Source organism: Hydra viridissima, unplaced genomic scaffold (assembly GCF_058129835.1).
Source record: "Hydra viridissima isolate aposymbiotic clone 2 unplaced genomic scaffold, HvirCarnegie_v1 scaffold_2, whole genome shotgun sequence".
Lineage (NCBI taxonomy): Eukaryota > Metazoa > Cnidaria > Hydrozoa > Anthoathecata > Hydridae > Hydra > Hydra viridissima.
In genome coordinates this window covers 8,397,420-8,413,898 of record NW_028324301.1, presented here as the reverse complement: position 1 = coordinate 8,413,898, position 16,479 = coordinate 8,397,420, and the positions used below count along the sequence as shown (strand labels likewise).

Genomic DNA, 16,479 nt, shown 5'->3' with positions numbered 1-16,479 from the left:
AGTTGCGAGTTGACATTGTCGATTTTGAATGCGGGAAGTTTGGAAATCGCCGTGAGATCTTTAGACCAGTTTGTGTATAATATTAAGGTTGCGATAGAAAGCGTTCAAAACGTAAATTTGAGTGAGCGCTATTCTTTTCAGTCAAAGAGAAGAATTTCGGCTTCGAGGTTTAGCGATATGTGTAAGATGATAAATCCGGCCTCTGAATTTAGAGTGTGTTTAGAGAAAGGGCTGTTGATATTTTCAATGGATACATGTGATGTATTTTCTGAGAGCTTTAAGTTTGGAGAAGAAACTGAAGATGAATTGAAGGTGAATTTGGTGCGTCAGTCTGATCAGTTGTATCGAGTTTCAAAAATAGTTTCTTTTTCAAGCGTGTTGGATGTGTTTCTAGGAGAGACGTTGATGATTTCATCGATAGGAGAGATTGGAACGGTAAAAGTGTATTTTCTATGATTTTATATATCAGTGAAAAATATATAAAATAGTCGTACAATTTACAAGATTAAATTTAAAAAGGGAATGCTTGAGAAGGGTGAGTTAGGTCCGAGCAATAATCCAGATCCAACAGATTGATAACCTTTTCCATTTTTAACAAAGAGTCCTTCACCAATAGTAGGTTTTACCCAAGGTCTTAAAAAGATTCCTGATCCTGCGGCAGTCATTTTCATTCCATTTCCATTCTTTTTCAAATAAACGACGCCTCTTCCAGCAATTTTATCAACCATAGCAGAACCAGCAGAAGATCCTACACCTGCTAACAATCCTGTAGCTAGAGCTGGAACTACTCTTGTGGCAAGTGTGCTGCCTATCATACCTAATAACGGTAAAAGAGCTCCGATGAATCCACCTTCAATGGTTGAGTTGTATGATAATTGTTTTCTGCTCAGTTTGAGTGTGACTCCTTTTCCAGCTTCATACGCTTTTTTAATTTTGTTCAATTGCGCATTAGTGATAGCGAGAACATGTTCACCTTCTAGATCTGAATGGGATAGTCTTATATTGACATCAGTCTTTTCTTGAATGGCTTTTTTTATTTTGTCAGATTGACTTTGTGAAATGTTTATTTTTACTTTTTGGTAGTTGCTCATTTTTTAAATAAAAGAAAAAAATTATCGTTGAACTGCGCTGCTCGTAAAAAGGTCTTGGAGCACAGAGGTTATTCTTTCTCTAACGTGAAATCTAAGGATAATGTCTTCACCTCTAAAGTCGATCAAGTTACCGTTTTGATCTACAATTCTTGTTTCCATTCTTGAAATTCTACCCACCATGATGGGTAAGTATATTAAGTGGAAAGGTTTTTCGCTAATTTTGTAGCCTGGAGGAGAGTCAGGATGAAAAGAGTAAATGTCAGATGTTTTTTTTCCGTTATCATAAGATGATCCGATAACATCGTTTGTGATTCTGATGATGGTTACATCGTCTATTCTCGAAAGTGTTTCAGACTCGTAATAGTCAATATAACTTGTTACTTTATTTGGATCTGTCGGATCTTCTTTTTTCTCTACATAGGTATATTCTGCTTTATTAAATCCAAGAACAGTAGCTAAACTGTTATTCACGTTAAAATCCACCCAATATTTTGTTGTAGATCCGGGTTTTCCAAATTTCAGTGTGGATCTTAAAGTGATTAGGTTTGCACCGATAACAACACCATCCGCTCTATACAAGTTTCCAACTTGTTTTTTCATTTCATTCTGAAGATAATCATTAATCTCGCTAATTTCATACGCTCCTTCTTCGATGTAAATGGTGTAGCTGTTTGAACCGGCGTTGGGACTGTATCTGAAAACATTATTTGTCGAATTGATGTTGGTGTAACTGTGAACAGTGTCAAAGCCGACAAGAGCCATTTCATACTTTTTATTAGGCTCGAATTCGATAGGGTTATCAAACTCAGTTTGGATGACGCTGTTTCTTACGGTTGGAGTTTCTTTTTTTGCTTTTGCAAGGAAATAAAATCCGCTCATCTTTTTATATAGAGTTGGGAAAATAAAAATTGTCAAATCCGCTTCGATATTTTCCACAATCCTTTTTTGAGGATAAATCAATGACTGCAAATCCGTGAGGTTGAGACCAACAATATTTACAAAACTTTTTAAACTCTTCTATTTTCATATCGCTTGAAACATGATCTTGGTAAATGTGGTTAATGTTTTTCGAGTCTTGAGGAAACAAGCAAATGAAATTAGCGTTTTCTCGTATGGTTTGTCTAGGTAGCATAAAATAGTTTTGAGCGAGGTAAAAGCAGTCGACGTTAGAATGTCTTCCTCGGATGTAGTATTTTTCGCACTTGTTTTGTTTAGTCAATTGCAAATCGTCAAAGATCATTAAATTGTTTTTGGATGAATCAAGATCTTCTGGTTCTGGTACATCGTCAGCAGTTTCGAAAAATTGACACTCCATATCCTCTGTGTTATTCCATTTTTTTGAAATTTCATCAATAACACATTCAGGACTTACGTTTAATTGTTCAATTTTGCTTTGAATGTTAAACAAATCAAGAATAACCTCTTTCGGTAATTTCTTCTCGAACGAGTTTTTTAATATTTTATATTCCGGCTGAAAAAGAGATTTTCCAAACACTTGTAAATGATTATAGTCTAGCCAGCCAGGTCTTAAAAGTAAATTGAGTAGCAGCGTCGTTTTACCACAACCTGATTTTCCAATAATGATTCCACGTATACTTCTAGGCAAAAAGTTTGTTGTTTTTCCTTTTGCTTTTATTTACATTCCATGACAAATCAATCACTTCCATTTTTTTTAATTATGTTGAATATAAAAAAAATGTATTGTGTTAAATGCAAAAGAATAACAGAAACAGACAACTTGCACCATGCTATAAGCAAAAGCAATAGAAATATGCTTAAAGGAACTTGCGTCATCTGCGGGATAAAAAAGAACAAATTTATTTCTGCGCATGCGCTTAGACGAGGAGACTTGGTGGAATCGATCAACAAACTCTCAAACAAAATAAAGCTTCCATGGGCAAAGTTTCCAGGAGAAATGCACGTTCCAGGAATGAACTTTGCTGGACCTGGTACAAATTTAGACAAAAGACTCACTTCCACAGACATGTATCAAGAGTGGAGCAAACCGGTGGATAGAGTAGACAATGCAGCATATCACCACGATTTAGCTTACAAGTATTTTAACGACAAGCAAAACAGAAATTTAGCAGATCGAATGATGCTTGAAGAAATGGATTCTATACAAAATCCAACTCAGAGAGAAATAAGCGAGCGAAAAATCATCGAACCCATCATCAAAGCCAAAGCTAAATTCGGATTAGGATTTTAAAAAAATAAAACAGTGAAAAAAAATTTTTGATTTTGAGTTAAATAAAATTCTTGTATATAGAAAAGAAATGAGTTTTATTACAATTGAAAGTTTTGATGAGAGTAAATTATCAGTTGGAGAAATTTACACAGCAACCAAACCAGTAGCCTATCAAAAAATACCATTAAAATATTCTTATTCAACTGGAGATGGTCCACTTGTATTACGAACACCTATGTTATTTTCATATGGTGTATGTGGGAATAAAGATCCGACGACACAAAAACTGAATGGATATTCCATGTCCTTTGTTTGCTTTGATGCTAAAAAGGGAAAGACAGAAGAAAAGTTTATTAGCATAATGGAAAAGATCACTTTGTTCATTAGAGGTAAAGTGGATAAATTGTCACCCAAACTTAAAAAGGGAGGAAGAAAAAAGCAAATTAATTCAGACGAATTGAGTATTTTAAAATATAAGCCTGATCATCCTGAAGCAGCGCCAGTGTTTTATGCTAAAATGCTTAAAAATAAATATGAGAATGACGAAATACTCATTACTTCTGTATTTTATAGAAAGAAAACAGATATTGATATAAAAAATGGTATCAAAGGAGAACGTCATAATAGAAATTTAGTATGCTCTTCTGGACATAATTTCCTCAATCAAAAATGTTATGTCATTGGAGGACTTAGAATTGAGGGAGTGTATATAGGTGCTTCTATTATGTCTATTCAAGTTAAACTGGTAGATGCAGTCATCGTGAAAAATGTAACTTTTTCTCATATCAGTATGATGGGAGACTTGGATTTAGAGGTGAAAGAATCGGAAGATGAAATGTAAATCACTTGTGAAATCTGTGGAAAAATCTAATTTTTTTAAAATTTTCTGAATTTTAAAAAATGATCAACGTTGAAGGAATTGTACTACCGAACAAACCTCTAACCAACTTTCAATTAATAGATGCTGTGAAAAAGCTCAAAATTAAAAACTTTAGAGGTGTGTTTGTGAGGGATGAATTGCCAGAAAAGACAAGAAAAAAAGAATGTGGTATTGTCAACACGGGAGATTCTAGCACAGATGGATTTCATTGGGTGTGTTGGTTTAAAGACGGAGACAAAAAATATAGTTTTGACTCTTATGCTCAGCCTCCTCTTGTAGAGCTCATAGACTACTTGAAAAGTCCAGTTTATTATAACAGTGAAAGAGTTCAGTTTGGTAACACTTCTTATTGTGGTCACTTGTGTCTTTACGTCTTGAAAAAATTACAGGAAGGGGATGACTTTCAAAGCATTATTAACACCTTGTGGTAAACAGGAAGAAAAATTAAATTAGCTTAAAAAAATCACGGCAGAAATAAAAAAAGATGGAAGATTTAGTAAAAACTATACCTCAAGACTTTGATCAGTGGGATTCAGATCGAGTGGTTCCTTTTTTAAACGCTCAATTTAATATCATTTTCAAAAGTTGCCAATTAAGCGCTGGTCAACAAATTGGTTACGCTAGACAATTAGGTTGTTGGTGTCGAATGCATCCCAATGTAAAAGCCCACAACAGCCGAAATGGTGTCATGTACTGCAATGATAAATGCCAATGTTCTTTTTAATTCTTTTGAAGAATTGAAAATCATCTCACTCATCAAGACTACTATGACTTTCAAAGCGTTGTTAACACACTTTGGTGAAAAAAAAGTCGTATCTATATAAAATGATTGACAAATTTGGAAGAACTGAATTGGGAAGGTATTTTTATGATCCTTCTTCATCATCAGCTGTAACAGGTGATCTCTGTGTCAGAACAGATGGAAACAGCACCATCACTGCAGACATGGATTTCAACTCTCATAAAATCATCAATATGGCTGAGCCGACTAACGCACACGACGCTGCCACAAAAAATTACGTAGACACGCATGCGTCAGGAGGAACGACTGTAGGTACAACAGATTTGGATTTAAATTTTCATAAAGCGATCGATTTGAACGAACCGACCGATCTTCACGACGCTGCCACAATAAATTACGTGGACGTCAGCTCAAGTCTGTGTGTTAAAACAGATGGATCCAGTACAATCACGGGAATCATCGACATGAACTCTCACAAGTTGATTAATGTGAGCGATCCTACCAATTTAAAAGACGCTGCGACAAAAGGGTATGTAGACACCAAAGTCTCTTACAATAATATTTCTTACGTAGACATTAACATGGCAGCTCATAAATTGATTAATTTAGCTGAACCTATATCAGCCTCAGATTCAGCTACTAAAAATTACGTAGACACGCATGCTTCAGGTGGAACAACTGTGGGAACTGCAGATTTGGATTTGAATTCGCACAAATTAATCAACATGCTTGATCCTTCAGACGCACAGGATGGAGCGACAAAAAATTATGTGGACTTGCTGTTGCAAAAATCGAGTCTGACCAGTGTCGTTCCAAGCTCAAGTTTCACCAGTTTGGGATTCAAGTCTCAGACGGTAGCAGCGTTAACAACTTTTCCTGTGTTTGCGTTTTCTGGAAAATCTGGAGTGTTGAGAAGGTTGTGGTTAGCTTTATACAGCACCTCTGGCATGAATATTCTAGGCCAAGTTTTCATTCGAATCTTTACAGACGGGGAGATCAATGTTGGGAATTATGCAGAAACAACAGAAGGAATTGGTATAGACCAAGTGGGTCTCGCCACTGATTTGCTTTTTTCTCCTTTGGGAGGAGCTTTTTACGACAACTCTTTGCAAGGGTGTAACGTTTTCAATAGCACTTCTTTAGGAGGATATTTCACGTTGGACATGCCTTTCAGAAACGACATCTCCATTCAACTGGTGAACAGAAATGCTACTGCCATCACGTATTGGATTCAACCGTTCATTTCCACACTTGCTTCTATTCCTGCGACCATCCCTCTTTACAAACTTTATGCGACAACGTTTCGATATTTAAACACCACTTACGGTAGTGAATATGTTTTGCTAAATACCAAAGGGAAAGGAAATGGTGTGTTTTTGAAATACATCAGGATGCACATCATTGGCGCCTCTGGAAACTGGTGGGAATCTAGAGTCAGAATGTATGATGGAAATTTACCTCCCGGAAACGGAACCGTTCTCACTCCTTGGACATCGTACAACACCAACAATTACACATATTTTCCAGGATATGACGGTGATAGCACATGCTTCTTTTCATCCTCTGGACTGGAAGATTTTTACTTGTCCTCATGGAATGGATTAAATGTGACTTCTTTTAACAACAAATCGACTGGGCTTCTTTATTAATCCACTTCATCCATTGGCTCTACATCAACCATTTCTTTTTACAGAAATTTTGGAGAAGCAGATTCTATGCCTACTGTCGCAGCTGGTAGAAGACTCGTTGTCACGCTCAACTCTGGTGATGCACAAGTCGGACAATCTGGAAGCTTTAACCTTCTTCTCGGACAAGTCTATTATTACGCCTAATGTACAGATGAAAAAAAATTTTTTTAAATGACTTAAATAAATTCTTTATTGTTATAAAATAATGAATTCTCAAGAAAGAATAAATAATGTGCTCGTTTATTGTTATTTCGTGACATAGTATTAAGTAATAAAAAACAAGATGCTAATTATGTAGGAAGACTCCTAAATAAACTTAATGAACATTATGAAAAACTAGATGAAAAAGAACAAGAATATGTTGACAGCTTTGAAATGGAGAGACGAAAAAAAGATGAAAAATATTATTATAACGAAATTGATGATCAATATTGTGAAGAAAAATATTGGGAAGAACAAGAATATATTCGCAGAATTGAAATGGAGAACAGCTAAGACATTTATTTCAAAAACTTATGAAGGGAAAATAATGTAATATATTCATATTACACTATTCTCTACATGTACGGAATAAAATGATGTATAAAAAAATAATTTTTTTGTAATAAAAATGGAGACTCAATATAAAAAATTTTTTCATTATGATCGAAAGATGTGTAATAAATCATTTCTTTTTTTCGACAAGTATTTGAAGCACCCTCCCTCAAAAGTAGGAACTAGATATGAAATATTTGCTCAAAAAGACATTACACTAAATAAACTGAGTCATCAGAAAATAACTTTTATGTTTGGAATAAAACTTAAAAGCGGATTAGCTTTAGTGAATTTGAGGGAAAGCCTAAAATCAAAACTGGATTATTTCGGTCACAGCATGATGATATCAGAGTCGGTGGATAATGTGATCATGGAGATTTTAAATAACAGCAAGTCAGATGTCATTATTAAAAAAGGGGAAAGTTTATGCTTTGTCAATTTCATTAATGAGTGAAAAAAAATATTTCTTTTCGTTTAATAAAAAATGGAATACAATTACGATGCTAAATCTAAATTTTACCCAGTTCTTCCAACAGCTCCTGCAGATGAAGGACACAATTACCGTCTTCAGAAAATAAGTGAAATCCAAAAAGAGATGGACAACAAGAGGAAAAAGAGAATACATATGAGCAAAAAGTACCATCGCGCTTTCAGAATCATTTCTTTTGTAGACACTACGTTACAAGCAGGTGGTGTTGCACTTGGAGTTGTTGGAATTGGAACTTTGAGCACCATCGCTGCTGCCCCTGTTGCGATTGCGTGTGAAGGTGTGGCTATTGGAATGGGGTTTTTATCCATTGTAGGAGGACAAGTCAACAAAAAAATAGCATTAAAAGCGGAGAAGCATGAAAAGATCAAAGTGTTGGCAGAGTCGAAATTAAACACCATCAACAGTCACATTTCAAAAGCTTTAGTAGACAACGTTGTGAGCGATTCAGAGTATAAATTGATTTTAGACGAGCTTCAAAAGTTTAAGAGCCTGATGAAAGAAATAAGAACTAAAACAAAAATCAACATTGACGAGATAACCAAAGAGTCGTTGATCCAAAAAGGAAGAGAAGACGCGATAAAAGCGTTCAATAATATGTTTAAGAAAAATTAGATTTTTCCATGGATCCAAAGGATCTAAAAAATCATGATGATTTTCCACGGATTTAAATAGTATAAAAAACTAATTTAAAAAACATAGATAAGTTTGTTTTTTACGTTTTTTTTCTTGTGTTTTAAAAAATGTCCTTTTTTAAAATACTAGACCCTAACAAGAGGGATGAAATTGTGAGAGAATTTGTTGAAAGAAGAAAAAGAATATATCAAGATAGTTTGAATGAGAATGTTTATGATGCTAATCTTCAGACTGATTTGAGCAAGCTTTACAAGCCTCTGATTGAAAGCAATGAAAAGATGCAAAACGAACTAAAGAGCATCGCATACAAAGAAGAGCAGCAGCTTCAAGCGCTTCAAGAGCAGCATCTACTTTGGCTAATAAAATTGCAAAAACTGAACTGGGAAGAGAAGCAATCATGGCTACTAAATCTGCAGGAAAAGAGCTAGCTTCTACAGCCATTTCCACTGCTAGAGATGTGGCTATTGATAAAGGTAAAAAGACCATTGAGAAATTGTATTCCAAGACTGGAACTCCAAAACCACATAAAGCTGCAAAGAATGATCTCAGCCTTAAAAGCAAAGAAATTATTTCAAGCATTGTTAACAGAGCAGCACCGATTATAGATGAATATTCTATGCTTGGATCAGGATTGTCGAAGAACAAAGCGATTAGAATACAAGACCTGGTAAAAGGAAATGGGCTTTTGATTGCATGAGGATCCAAAAAATCGTAGATTTCCATGGATTTCACTTGTGAAATCTAAAAAATTTTTTTCTTTGATGTATAAAAATGGCAAATTCCGATGTTTTAAATTTTACAGAAGAGATTATTGTTGATGAAGAAATTGAGAGATTTGAGTTTCATGAATACGAACCAGTGAATAAGAATCTAAACGTTGATGGAGAAATAAGAATCAATATTGAGCAGCAAGATTTGTTCACGCTTCCATCTGAGGCTTACCTTTTGGTTGAAGGAAGACTTTTAAAAGCGGATGGAACTTCTTACGCTGATGCAGACGTCGTTACTTTGGCTAACAATGGTATCATGCACATGTTCAGTCAGATTTCTTATCAGTTGTCAAATCAAGAGGTGGAGACCATTTACGAACCTGGACAAGCTACCACCATGATTGGGTACCTCAAATATCCAGTAGAGTTTCAAATTTCAGAGGGTATGAACCAGCTGTGGCAAAGAGACATAACAGCTTTAGCAGATCTTGTCAACAACACTGGATTTAAGCAAAGACAAAATTACATCATTGCACAGACTGAAGAAAAAGGAACGTTTTCGTTCTGCATTCCTTTAAAGCACATTTTTGGATTTTGCGACGATTACGATAAAGTGCTATATGGATTTAAGCATACACTTGCTCTTGTGAGAAAGAGCGATAGTGATGCTATTTTTAGATCAGCTGCAACAGCTGCAGGAAAAGTGGATTTGACTAAATTGTCTTTGTTTATGCCTCATGTCACACCCTCTGTCGTAACTAGCAACAATCTTTACAAAATCATTGAATCAAAAGTAGATGTTCCATTTTCGTTCAGATCTAGACAATGCGATACCATCGCTGTTACTGTGTCAAACAACTTTAGTTGGAGGTTAAGCGCAAGATCTGCTAGTGAAAGACCGAGGTATGTCATTGTTGGATTCCAAACCAATAAATCTGGAAGTCAAGAATTAAATCCTTCAGTCTTTGATCACTGCGACTTGAAAAACATGTATGTCTCCTTAAACAGTGAAAGGTATCCTGCTGTTGATTACAATTTAGACTTTAATAACAACAAATACTCAAGAGCTTATAGAGACGCCTCTAAGTTTGACAATAGACTTTATGGGACAAACGAAATTATAGCTCAACCCAATTTGTCTGCCTTGAATTATAGATACATTTGTCCTCTTTTTGTTTTTGATGTAAGCAAGCAGGCCGAGAGGTTAAAAACTTCAGTGATAGATGTGCAAATAAAAGCTACATTTAACGCAAACGTTCCTGCAAACACTCAAGCCTTTGCTGTCCTCATTTCCGATAAATTGCTTAGGCTTAAATCAGATGGAAGCAGAATGAATATTGTTTATTGATGACCTTCAAAATAATATTTTTTTAATAAAAAATGAGATATACGAAAAAGGATTTGAAAAAATTACTGAAAGAAAACGGAATTTCTAAAACGTCAAACAATAAAATGTCGCTCATGATGCTTGCGGTTGAAAACAACTTGATTGATAAAAACGAATGGATTAAAGACGTGAAGGAAGAGCGACCTGTGGGTAGACCGAAAAAGGATTTTCATTAATCCGAAATGGATTAAATCGGTTACAAGAAGAATAAAATGAAACAGTTTTTTCCGTTTTTTCTAGAATGTAGTATAAAAGAGACTGACGCAAATAAAAAAAGACATCTTGAGCTTCTTGCATTTGGAAAAACAGGTGTTTTTCGTGAATCTGTTTACGTCACTGAAAACGGAGATTTTAATATTCCAAAAGAGTATAGTGATGAAGAGAGAGACAAGCTTTACCGACTTGTATGGAGTGGTGAGACAGAATATTCACGAATGGAAAAGAAAATCAAAGAACATCTCAGTACTTGGAAAAGTTTGGCTAAAGAAGAAAAGCTAAGAATGATTGACAAGTATGTGCTTGATTTGGATTGCGATTTCGAGGAGAAAAAAAAGATTTCTGGAAAGCTAAAAAGCGCGATTTTAAATGATTCACTCGGTTCCAAAGACATTGTGTATGAAAACTTTAAAATACTTTGGATCCATGAAAATCACAAGTGATTTTTTAAAAATACTTCAGATGTCAGAAATGAAAAAATCGAATTTGATTTAAATAAAATCTTAGCATAATAAAAGATGTCTTACACAAGAAAGCTTTTGAAAAAATTACTGAAAGAAAATGGTGTTTCCAAAACGTCTGACAATAAAATGTCGCTCATGATGCTTGCGGTTGAAAACAACTTGATTAGTAAAGATGCATTTTTGGAAAACTCGAAAGAGGTGAGACCTGTTGGAAGACCTAAAAAAATGAGAAAAAAGAAAAGAAACCTCTTGATCCTAAATATGCGAGACTTGGTTTAATTAGAAATAATCCTTTAGGTTTGAGAATAACTAATGTTGATACTGGTGAGGTGGTAGAATACAAGTCTGCTTATGAATCGAATAAAAAGACGGGGCATAGCTGGCAGTACTTTGTAAGACGAAATGGAAAAGTAGTGGATGGATACAAGTATGAGATTTTTTAGCGCGATAAGTTTTTAAATTCTTTTATATATTGAATTTAAAAATTGAAGAATGATATAAATAAAAATCTTGTGTTATTAAAATGGAAAACAAAACGGTGAAAGAGTTAAAAGAAATTGCTAAAAAGCAAAATGTTAAATATTATTACAAAATGAGAAAGGAGGATCTTGTAAGGGCTTTGCAGTCTGTAAGACCTGTCATTGCTCCTAAACCAACGATCATTCCACCAAGACCTGTTGTTGTAAAACCTCCTATTGCTCCGAAACCAATTCATTTGCAAAGACCAATTCACATCCTTGATGAGCCTGTTTCAGATTTAACACCTGTCATTATACCAAAACCAGTCATTCCACCAAGACCTTCATTTTTTTCAAGTCTGACGGCAGTTGCAAAAAGTGTGGCGTCGTATGTTACAAATAAGTTAATGATATTAAAGAATGGATAGAACCTTACATTCCTGAAGTAGTCAAGAAGAAGGTAAGCGAATCAGTGGAACAAATCGATGAAAAGATAAAGTCTATCAAATCACTTGTATTAAAAACAGTGTATAAACAGCCAGTGTCAAAGCCATATAAAATAAAATTCAAGTTGACTGAACATTCAGCAGAGCATGCTGTGAGACAATTTTCTTACACACCTTCTTCTCGATACCAAGACCTTGCAGCCTTTTTTAATTTGGTGAGAGAGTCTGCCATTCAAACCATGGAAGGAGAAAGGAATACAAAGGTAAGAATTGTTTTAACGTGTGAAATGAAATCCGTAAGTATCACGACTGGTGAAGAAGTGACTCGAGAAGCAAATTTTTCATCCAACTCGGAAATTATACTAGCGGCTACAGATGTAAGAACGTTAATAAGCGAAATGGAAGAAAAAATCTTGGAGAATAGTGTCAAATACAATAAGTTGGGATCCAATGGCGTCATGTCAAAGATTTTAAAAATGAATATTAACTTTATCGATTACGTACCTCTCAGCGGCTCTTCCTACATGGAGCTGTCTAAAGAGCTGAAAGACAAAAATGCTATTATCAACATGAAAAACGAGGACAGCCAATGCTTTAAATGGTCAGTCACTCGAGCGTTGAATCTGAAGAATTATCATAACGAAAGAATTGATGAAGACTTGATTAAAAAATCAGAAGAGCTGAATTGGGAAGGAGTAACATTTCCTGTAGATTATCATAAAATCGACACGTTTGAAAAGAATAATCCAACTATTAGCATTAACGTCTTTGGGTATGAAAATAAAAAACCTTATCCTTTGCTAATATCTGAATTTGTCGATCGAAAACACTGTGTTGATTTGTTGTATATTACAAACGAAGACACAGAACATTACTGTCTCATTAAAAGTTTCAGTCGGTTTGCTGGTTCCTCAGTATCGAAACATCAACACAAAAGATATTTTTGCAGAAGATGTCTTCAAGATTATGACCAAGAAGAAAAGCTCCAAAAACATCGAGAAGACTGCTATGATAACGCACCGATGAGAATCGAACTTCCTAAAGAAGGGGCAACTGTTGAATTTAAAAACTATCAAAAGGGTATGAAAGTTCCATATGTTGTATACGCAGACTTTGAAAGTTTCGTCAAGCCTATCAACACTTGCACCCCAAATTCTAAACAGTCGTATACCAAAAAATATCAAAAGCATATTCCAAGCTCCTTCTGCTATTATATCAAATGCTTCGACGAAAGCCTATATAAAGAAAAGCCTGTTACATACACAGCAGAAAGCGATGATGACGACGTAGCTCAAAAATTTATAACCAGTCTTGAAGCTGATCTTATAAAGATTTTCGACAAGATTGATTTAATAAAAAAGAGAGTGATGACTGTTAAGGATAAAAAGAATTTTAAGGATGCAACCCTATGTCACATTTGCAATAAAAATCTTAATGGTGATAAAGTCTTAGACCATTGCCATTTGACTGGAAAGTACCGTGGAGCTGCTCATAAAAAAATGCAACTTGGATTATAAACTTCCAAAATTCATCCCGATCGTTTTCCATAATTTGTCTGGCTACGACACACATTTGTTCATCAAGAAATTAGGTGGAAAGCTTAATTGCATACCCAACAATGAAGAAAAATATATCAGCTTCTCTAAGCAAATCAAAGTGAGAGAATTTACTGATAAGAAAGGTAAACTTCGAGAAGTGTGGAAAGAGCTAAGGTTTATTGACAGCATCAGATTCTTAATCTTCGGTTTAGACAAACTATCTAAAAATCTAACCAACGATCAGTGTAAAAACGTGGCCGAATATTACAAAGAAAAACAGTTCAGTCTGATAAGGAGAAAAGGCATTTACCCTTATGATTGGGTAGACTCCATTGATAAGTTTTCAGAGACACAATTACCTCCTATTGAAGCATTCCATTCAAAACTGAAAGATGAACCAGCAAAAGTTGAAGACTATGCGCATGCTCAAAACGTTTGGAACGAATTTGGATGTGAAACGTTTAAAGACTACCACGATTTATATAATATTTCCGACGTGTTGATACTTGCAGATGTCTTTGAAGATTTCAGAAACACATGTTATACTCATTACGGTCTTGATCCTGCTTGGTATTACACCTCTCCTGGATTGGCTTGGGATGCTATGTTAAAGAAAACTGATGTCGTGATAGAGCTTCTAACCGATATTGATATGCTCAACATGGTTCAAAAAGGAATACGCGGTGGAATAAGTATGATCTCCAATCGTCATGGAACTGCTAATAACAAATACATGGGTGATTCCTACGATCCTTCAAAACCTTCGAAATTCATTCAGTATTTAGACGCCAATAATCTTTATGGATTGGCAATGAGCAAACCTCTTCCTGTTAGAGGATTTAGATGGATGGCTGAGGATGAACTCTCCAATTGGAAATCCATGCCTTGTATTCTCGAAGTCGATTTGACCTATCCTGACGAGCTTCACGATGAACACAATGACTATCCTTTGGCTCCTGAAAGACTAACCATTGGAAAAGTGAATAAGCTCGTTCCCAATTTAAACAACAAAGAAAAATATGTCGTTCATCATGAAAACCTAAAACTCTATGAACGGATGGGTTTAGTCATCACCAAAATTCATCGTGGTATCACCTTTGAAGAAGAGCCTTTTATGAAAAAGTATATTGATCTAAACACTAAATTAAGAGCAGAAGCCACCTGCGAATCTGATAAGGAATTTTTCAAGCTTATGAACAACTCCGTCTTTGGGAAAACAATGGAGAATATTCTAAAACGCGTTGATGTTAAACTCATTACCACGAAAAAAGAAGCTCTAAAATTATCCAAAAGCCCTCGATATGAACGAAACACCATTTTTGATGAAAACTTGATCGCGGTTCATATGAAAAGAACAAATGTCTACTACGACAAGCCTGTTTTCTTGGGAATGAGCATCCTGGACATCAGCAAAACACTCATGTTTGAGCATCATTACGACTACATGAAGCCTAAATACGGGGATAAGCTGAAATTATTAATGACTGACACTGACTCGCTATTTTACGAAATCGAAACGGAAGATTTTTATCAAGACATTGCTGACGATGTAGAAAACAAGTTTGACACGAGCGACTTTAAAAAAGATCATCCTGCCATTCAAAACGTTGGGTTTAAGGTTGGTTTAAACAAAAAAGTTATCGGAATGTTCAAGGATGAGGCTGCTGGTAAGCAAATTAAAGAGTTTGTTGGGCTTCGACCTAAACTATACTCCTATGAGGTATTTAATGAAAAAGAAGAAAAAAAATGTAAAGGAATTCAGAAATGCGTAGTTGAAAATCGCATCACTCCCCAAGATTATAAAGACTGCTTAATGGAAAAGAAAGAAAAGCTTGCAACAATGAACGTTATACGATCTCATCTTCACGACATATACACCGAAGAGATCAACAAAGTAGCACTCAGCGCTAACGACGACAAAAGGTTCATCTTAGAAGACGGAATTCACACCTTAGCCATTGGACACTACAAACTAAGAGGTTCGGAATAAGACACCATCTTGGAAAAAAATTTGAATCTGATTCTTTATTCTCGGCGTCATCTTGGATAACATCGAACCCCCAATATAATACGGTATCAATGTCCTAGAAATACGATGAATCACACTTTTACATTTTAATTACACAACCACATCTACAATTCCTTAAGTTTAGGAAAAGTATCAATGTCCTGGAATCGGCAGTTCCTAGTAGTCGCATTCCCTTCGTTTAAATCTTGCCTCATTTGTGTTCCCTAAAACGAAATACCCAATTGACGATAGCGTTTATTTTTACGTAAACTTTATAAACATTTACTAAAAATATCATGCAAAACCTTTGATCCAATCGTTTTATACATGCTCTTATCTATTGATTTACAGCTCGGCTTTCAAATAAGTTGAAGTGGAATATATTTTTGCTTAAATCCTAGACACAGCAAATTGTTTGAAGGCATAAAAAGTTAGGCTAGTTCGATCACAAAATAATGCACATTTACGGGATATTAATGGAAAAATCTTTACAGAAACGATGTCGAGAAGAGATTGAATCACTCCAAAGATCCATTTAAAGCTCTTTTATTAGCCAGGATGACAAGGTTAGGGTGTTAAAAAGAGGTTATAAAAAACATTTTTATAAAATCAGAAAAGATATTTTTTTTATTTAAACACATCGTTGCAGGTGGGAATTGGTGTAACTGCTGAAAACAAATAGGCACATTTGCTTATGCCTATGGAATATTGAGTGACTTTACCAAATCATTACAGGATCATTGCCACTCGACACATGTTGGTCCTATTTGTATATGCTGCTATTAAAGTACTAGATGGTTATTGGATCCTCGGTTGCACTTATAATACCATTAGATCTGGAAAACACTCATCGTCGAATGCCTTAATTCACGCCCTGAATATTAATAAGCTGCTTGATTTAAACGAGCTTAGAGATTTCACTTAAATTGGTTAATTAGTAAAACCAGTCGTAATTCTGATTGTAGATGGTAGTCCAGATCAGAAAAATTGGAAATCATCTCCGATA

General features: G+C 35.1%; 1 protein-coding gene across 1 annotated transcript; it reads left to right on the top strand.

Annotated features, from left to right (window-relative positions):
- Window positions 1–12,214: 12,214 nt before the first annotated feature.
- Window positions 12,215–15,455, top strand: LOC149891765 (uncharacterized). The gene is made up of 4 exons (XM_090077997.1): window positions 12,215–12,976; window positions 13,605–14,019; window positions 14,140–14,444; window positions 14,589–15,455. Exons 1-4 carry the CDS (start codon window positions 12,215–12,217, stop codon window positions 15,453–15,455), a joined length of 2,349 nt encoding a protein of 782 aa, XP_089934123.1.
- The last annotated feature ends 1,024 nt before the right edge of the window (window positions 15,456–16,479 follow it).

Excerpts from the sequence above, each read along its gene's own strand:
- LOC149891765 (XM_090077997.1), top strand. The coding sequence starts at position 12,215 with ATGAAATCCGTAAGTATCACGACTGGTGAAGAAGTGACTCGAGAAGCA. Across the intron at positions 12,977-13,604 it reads TCGAACTTCCTAAAGAAGGG|AAAGGTAAACTTCGAGAAGT; the intron begins GCAACTGTTGAA and ends TTTACTGATAAG. Across the intron at positions 14,445-14,588 it reads AAAGACTAACCATTGGAAAA|TATATTGATCTAAACACTAA; the intron begins GTGAATAAGCTC and ends TTTATGAAAAAG.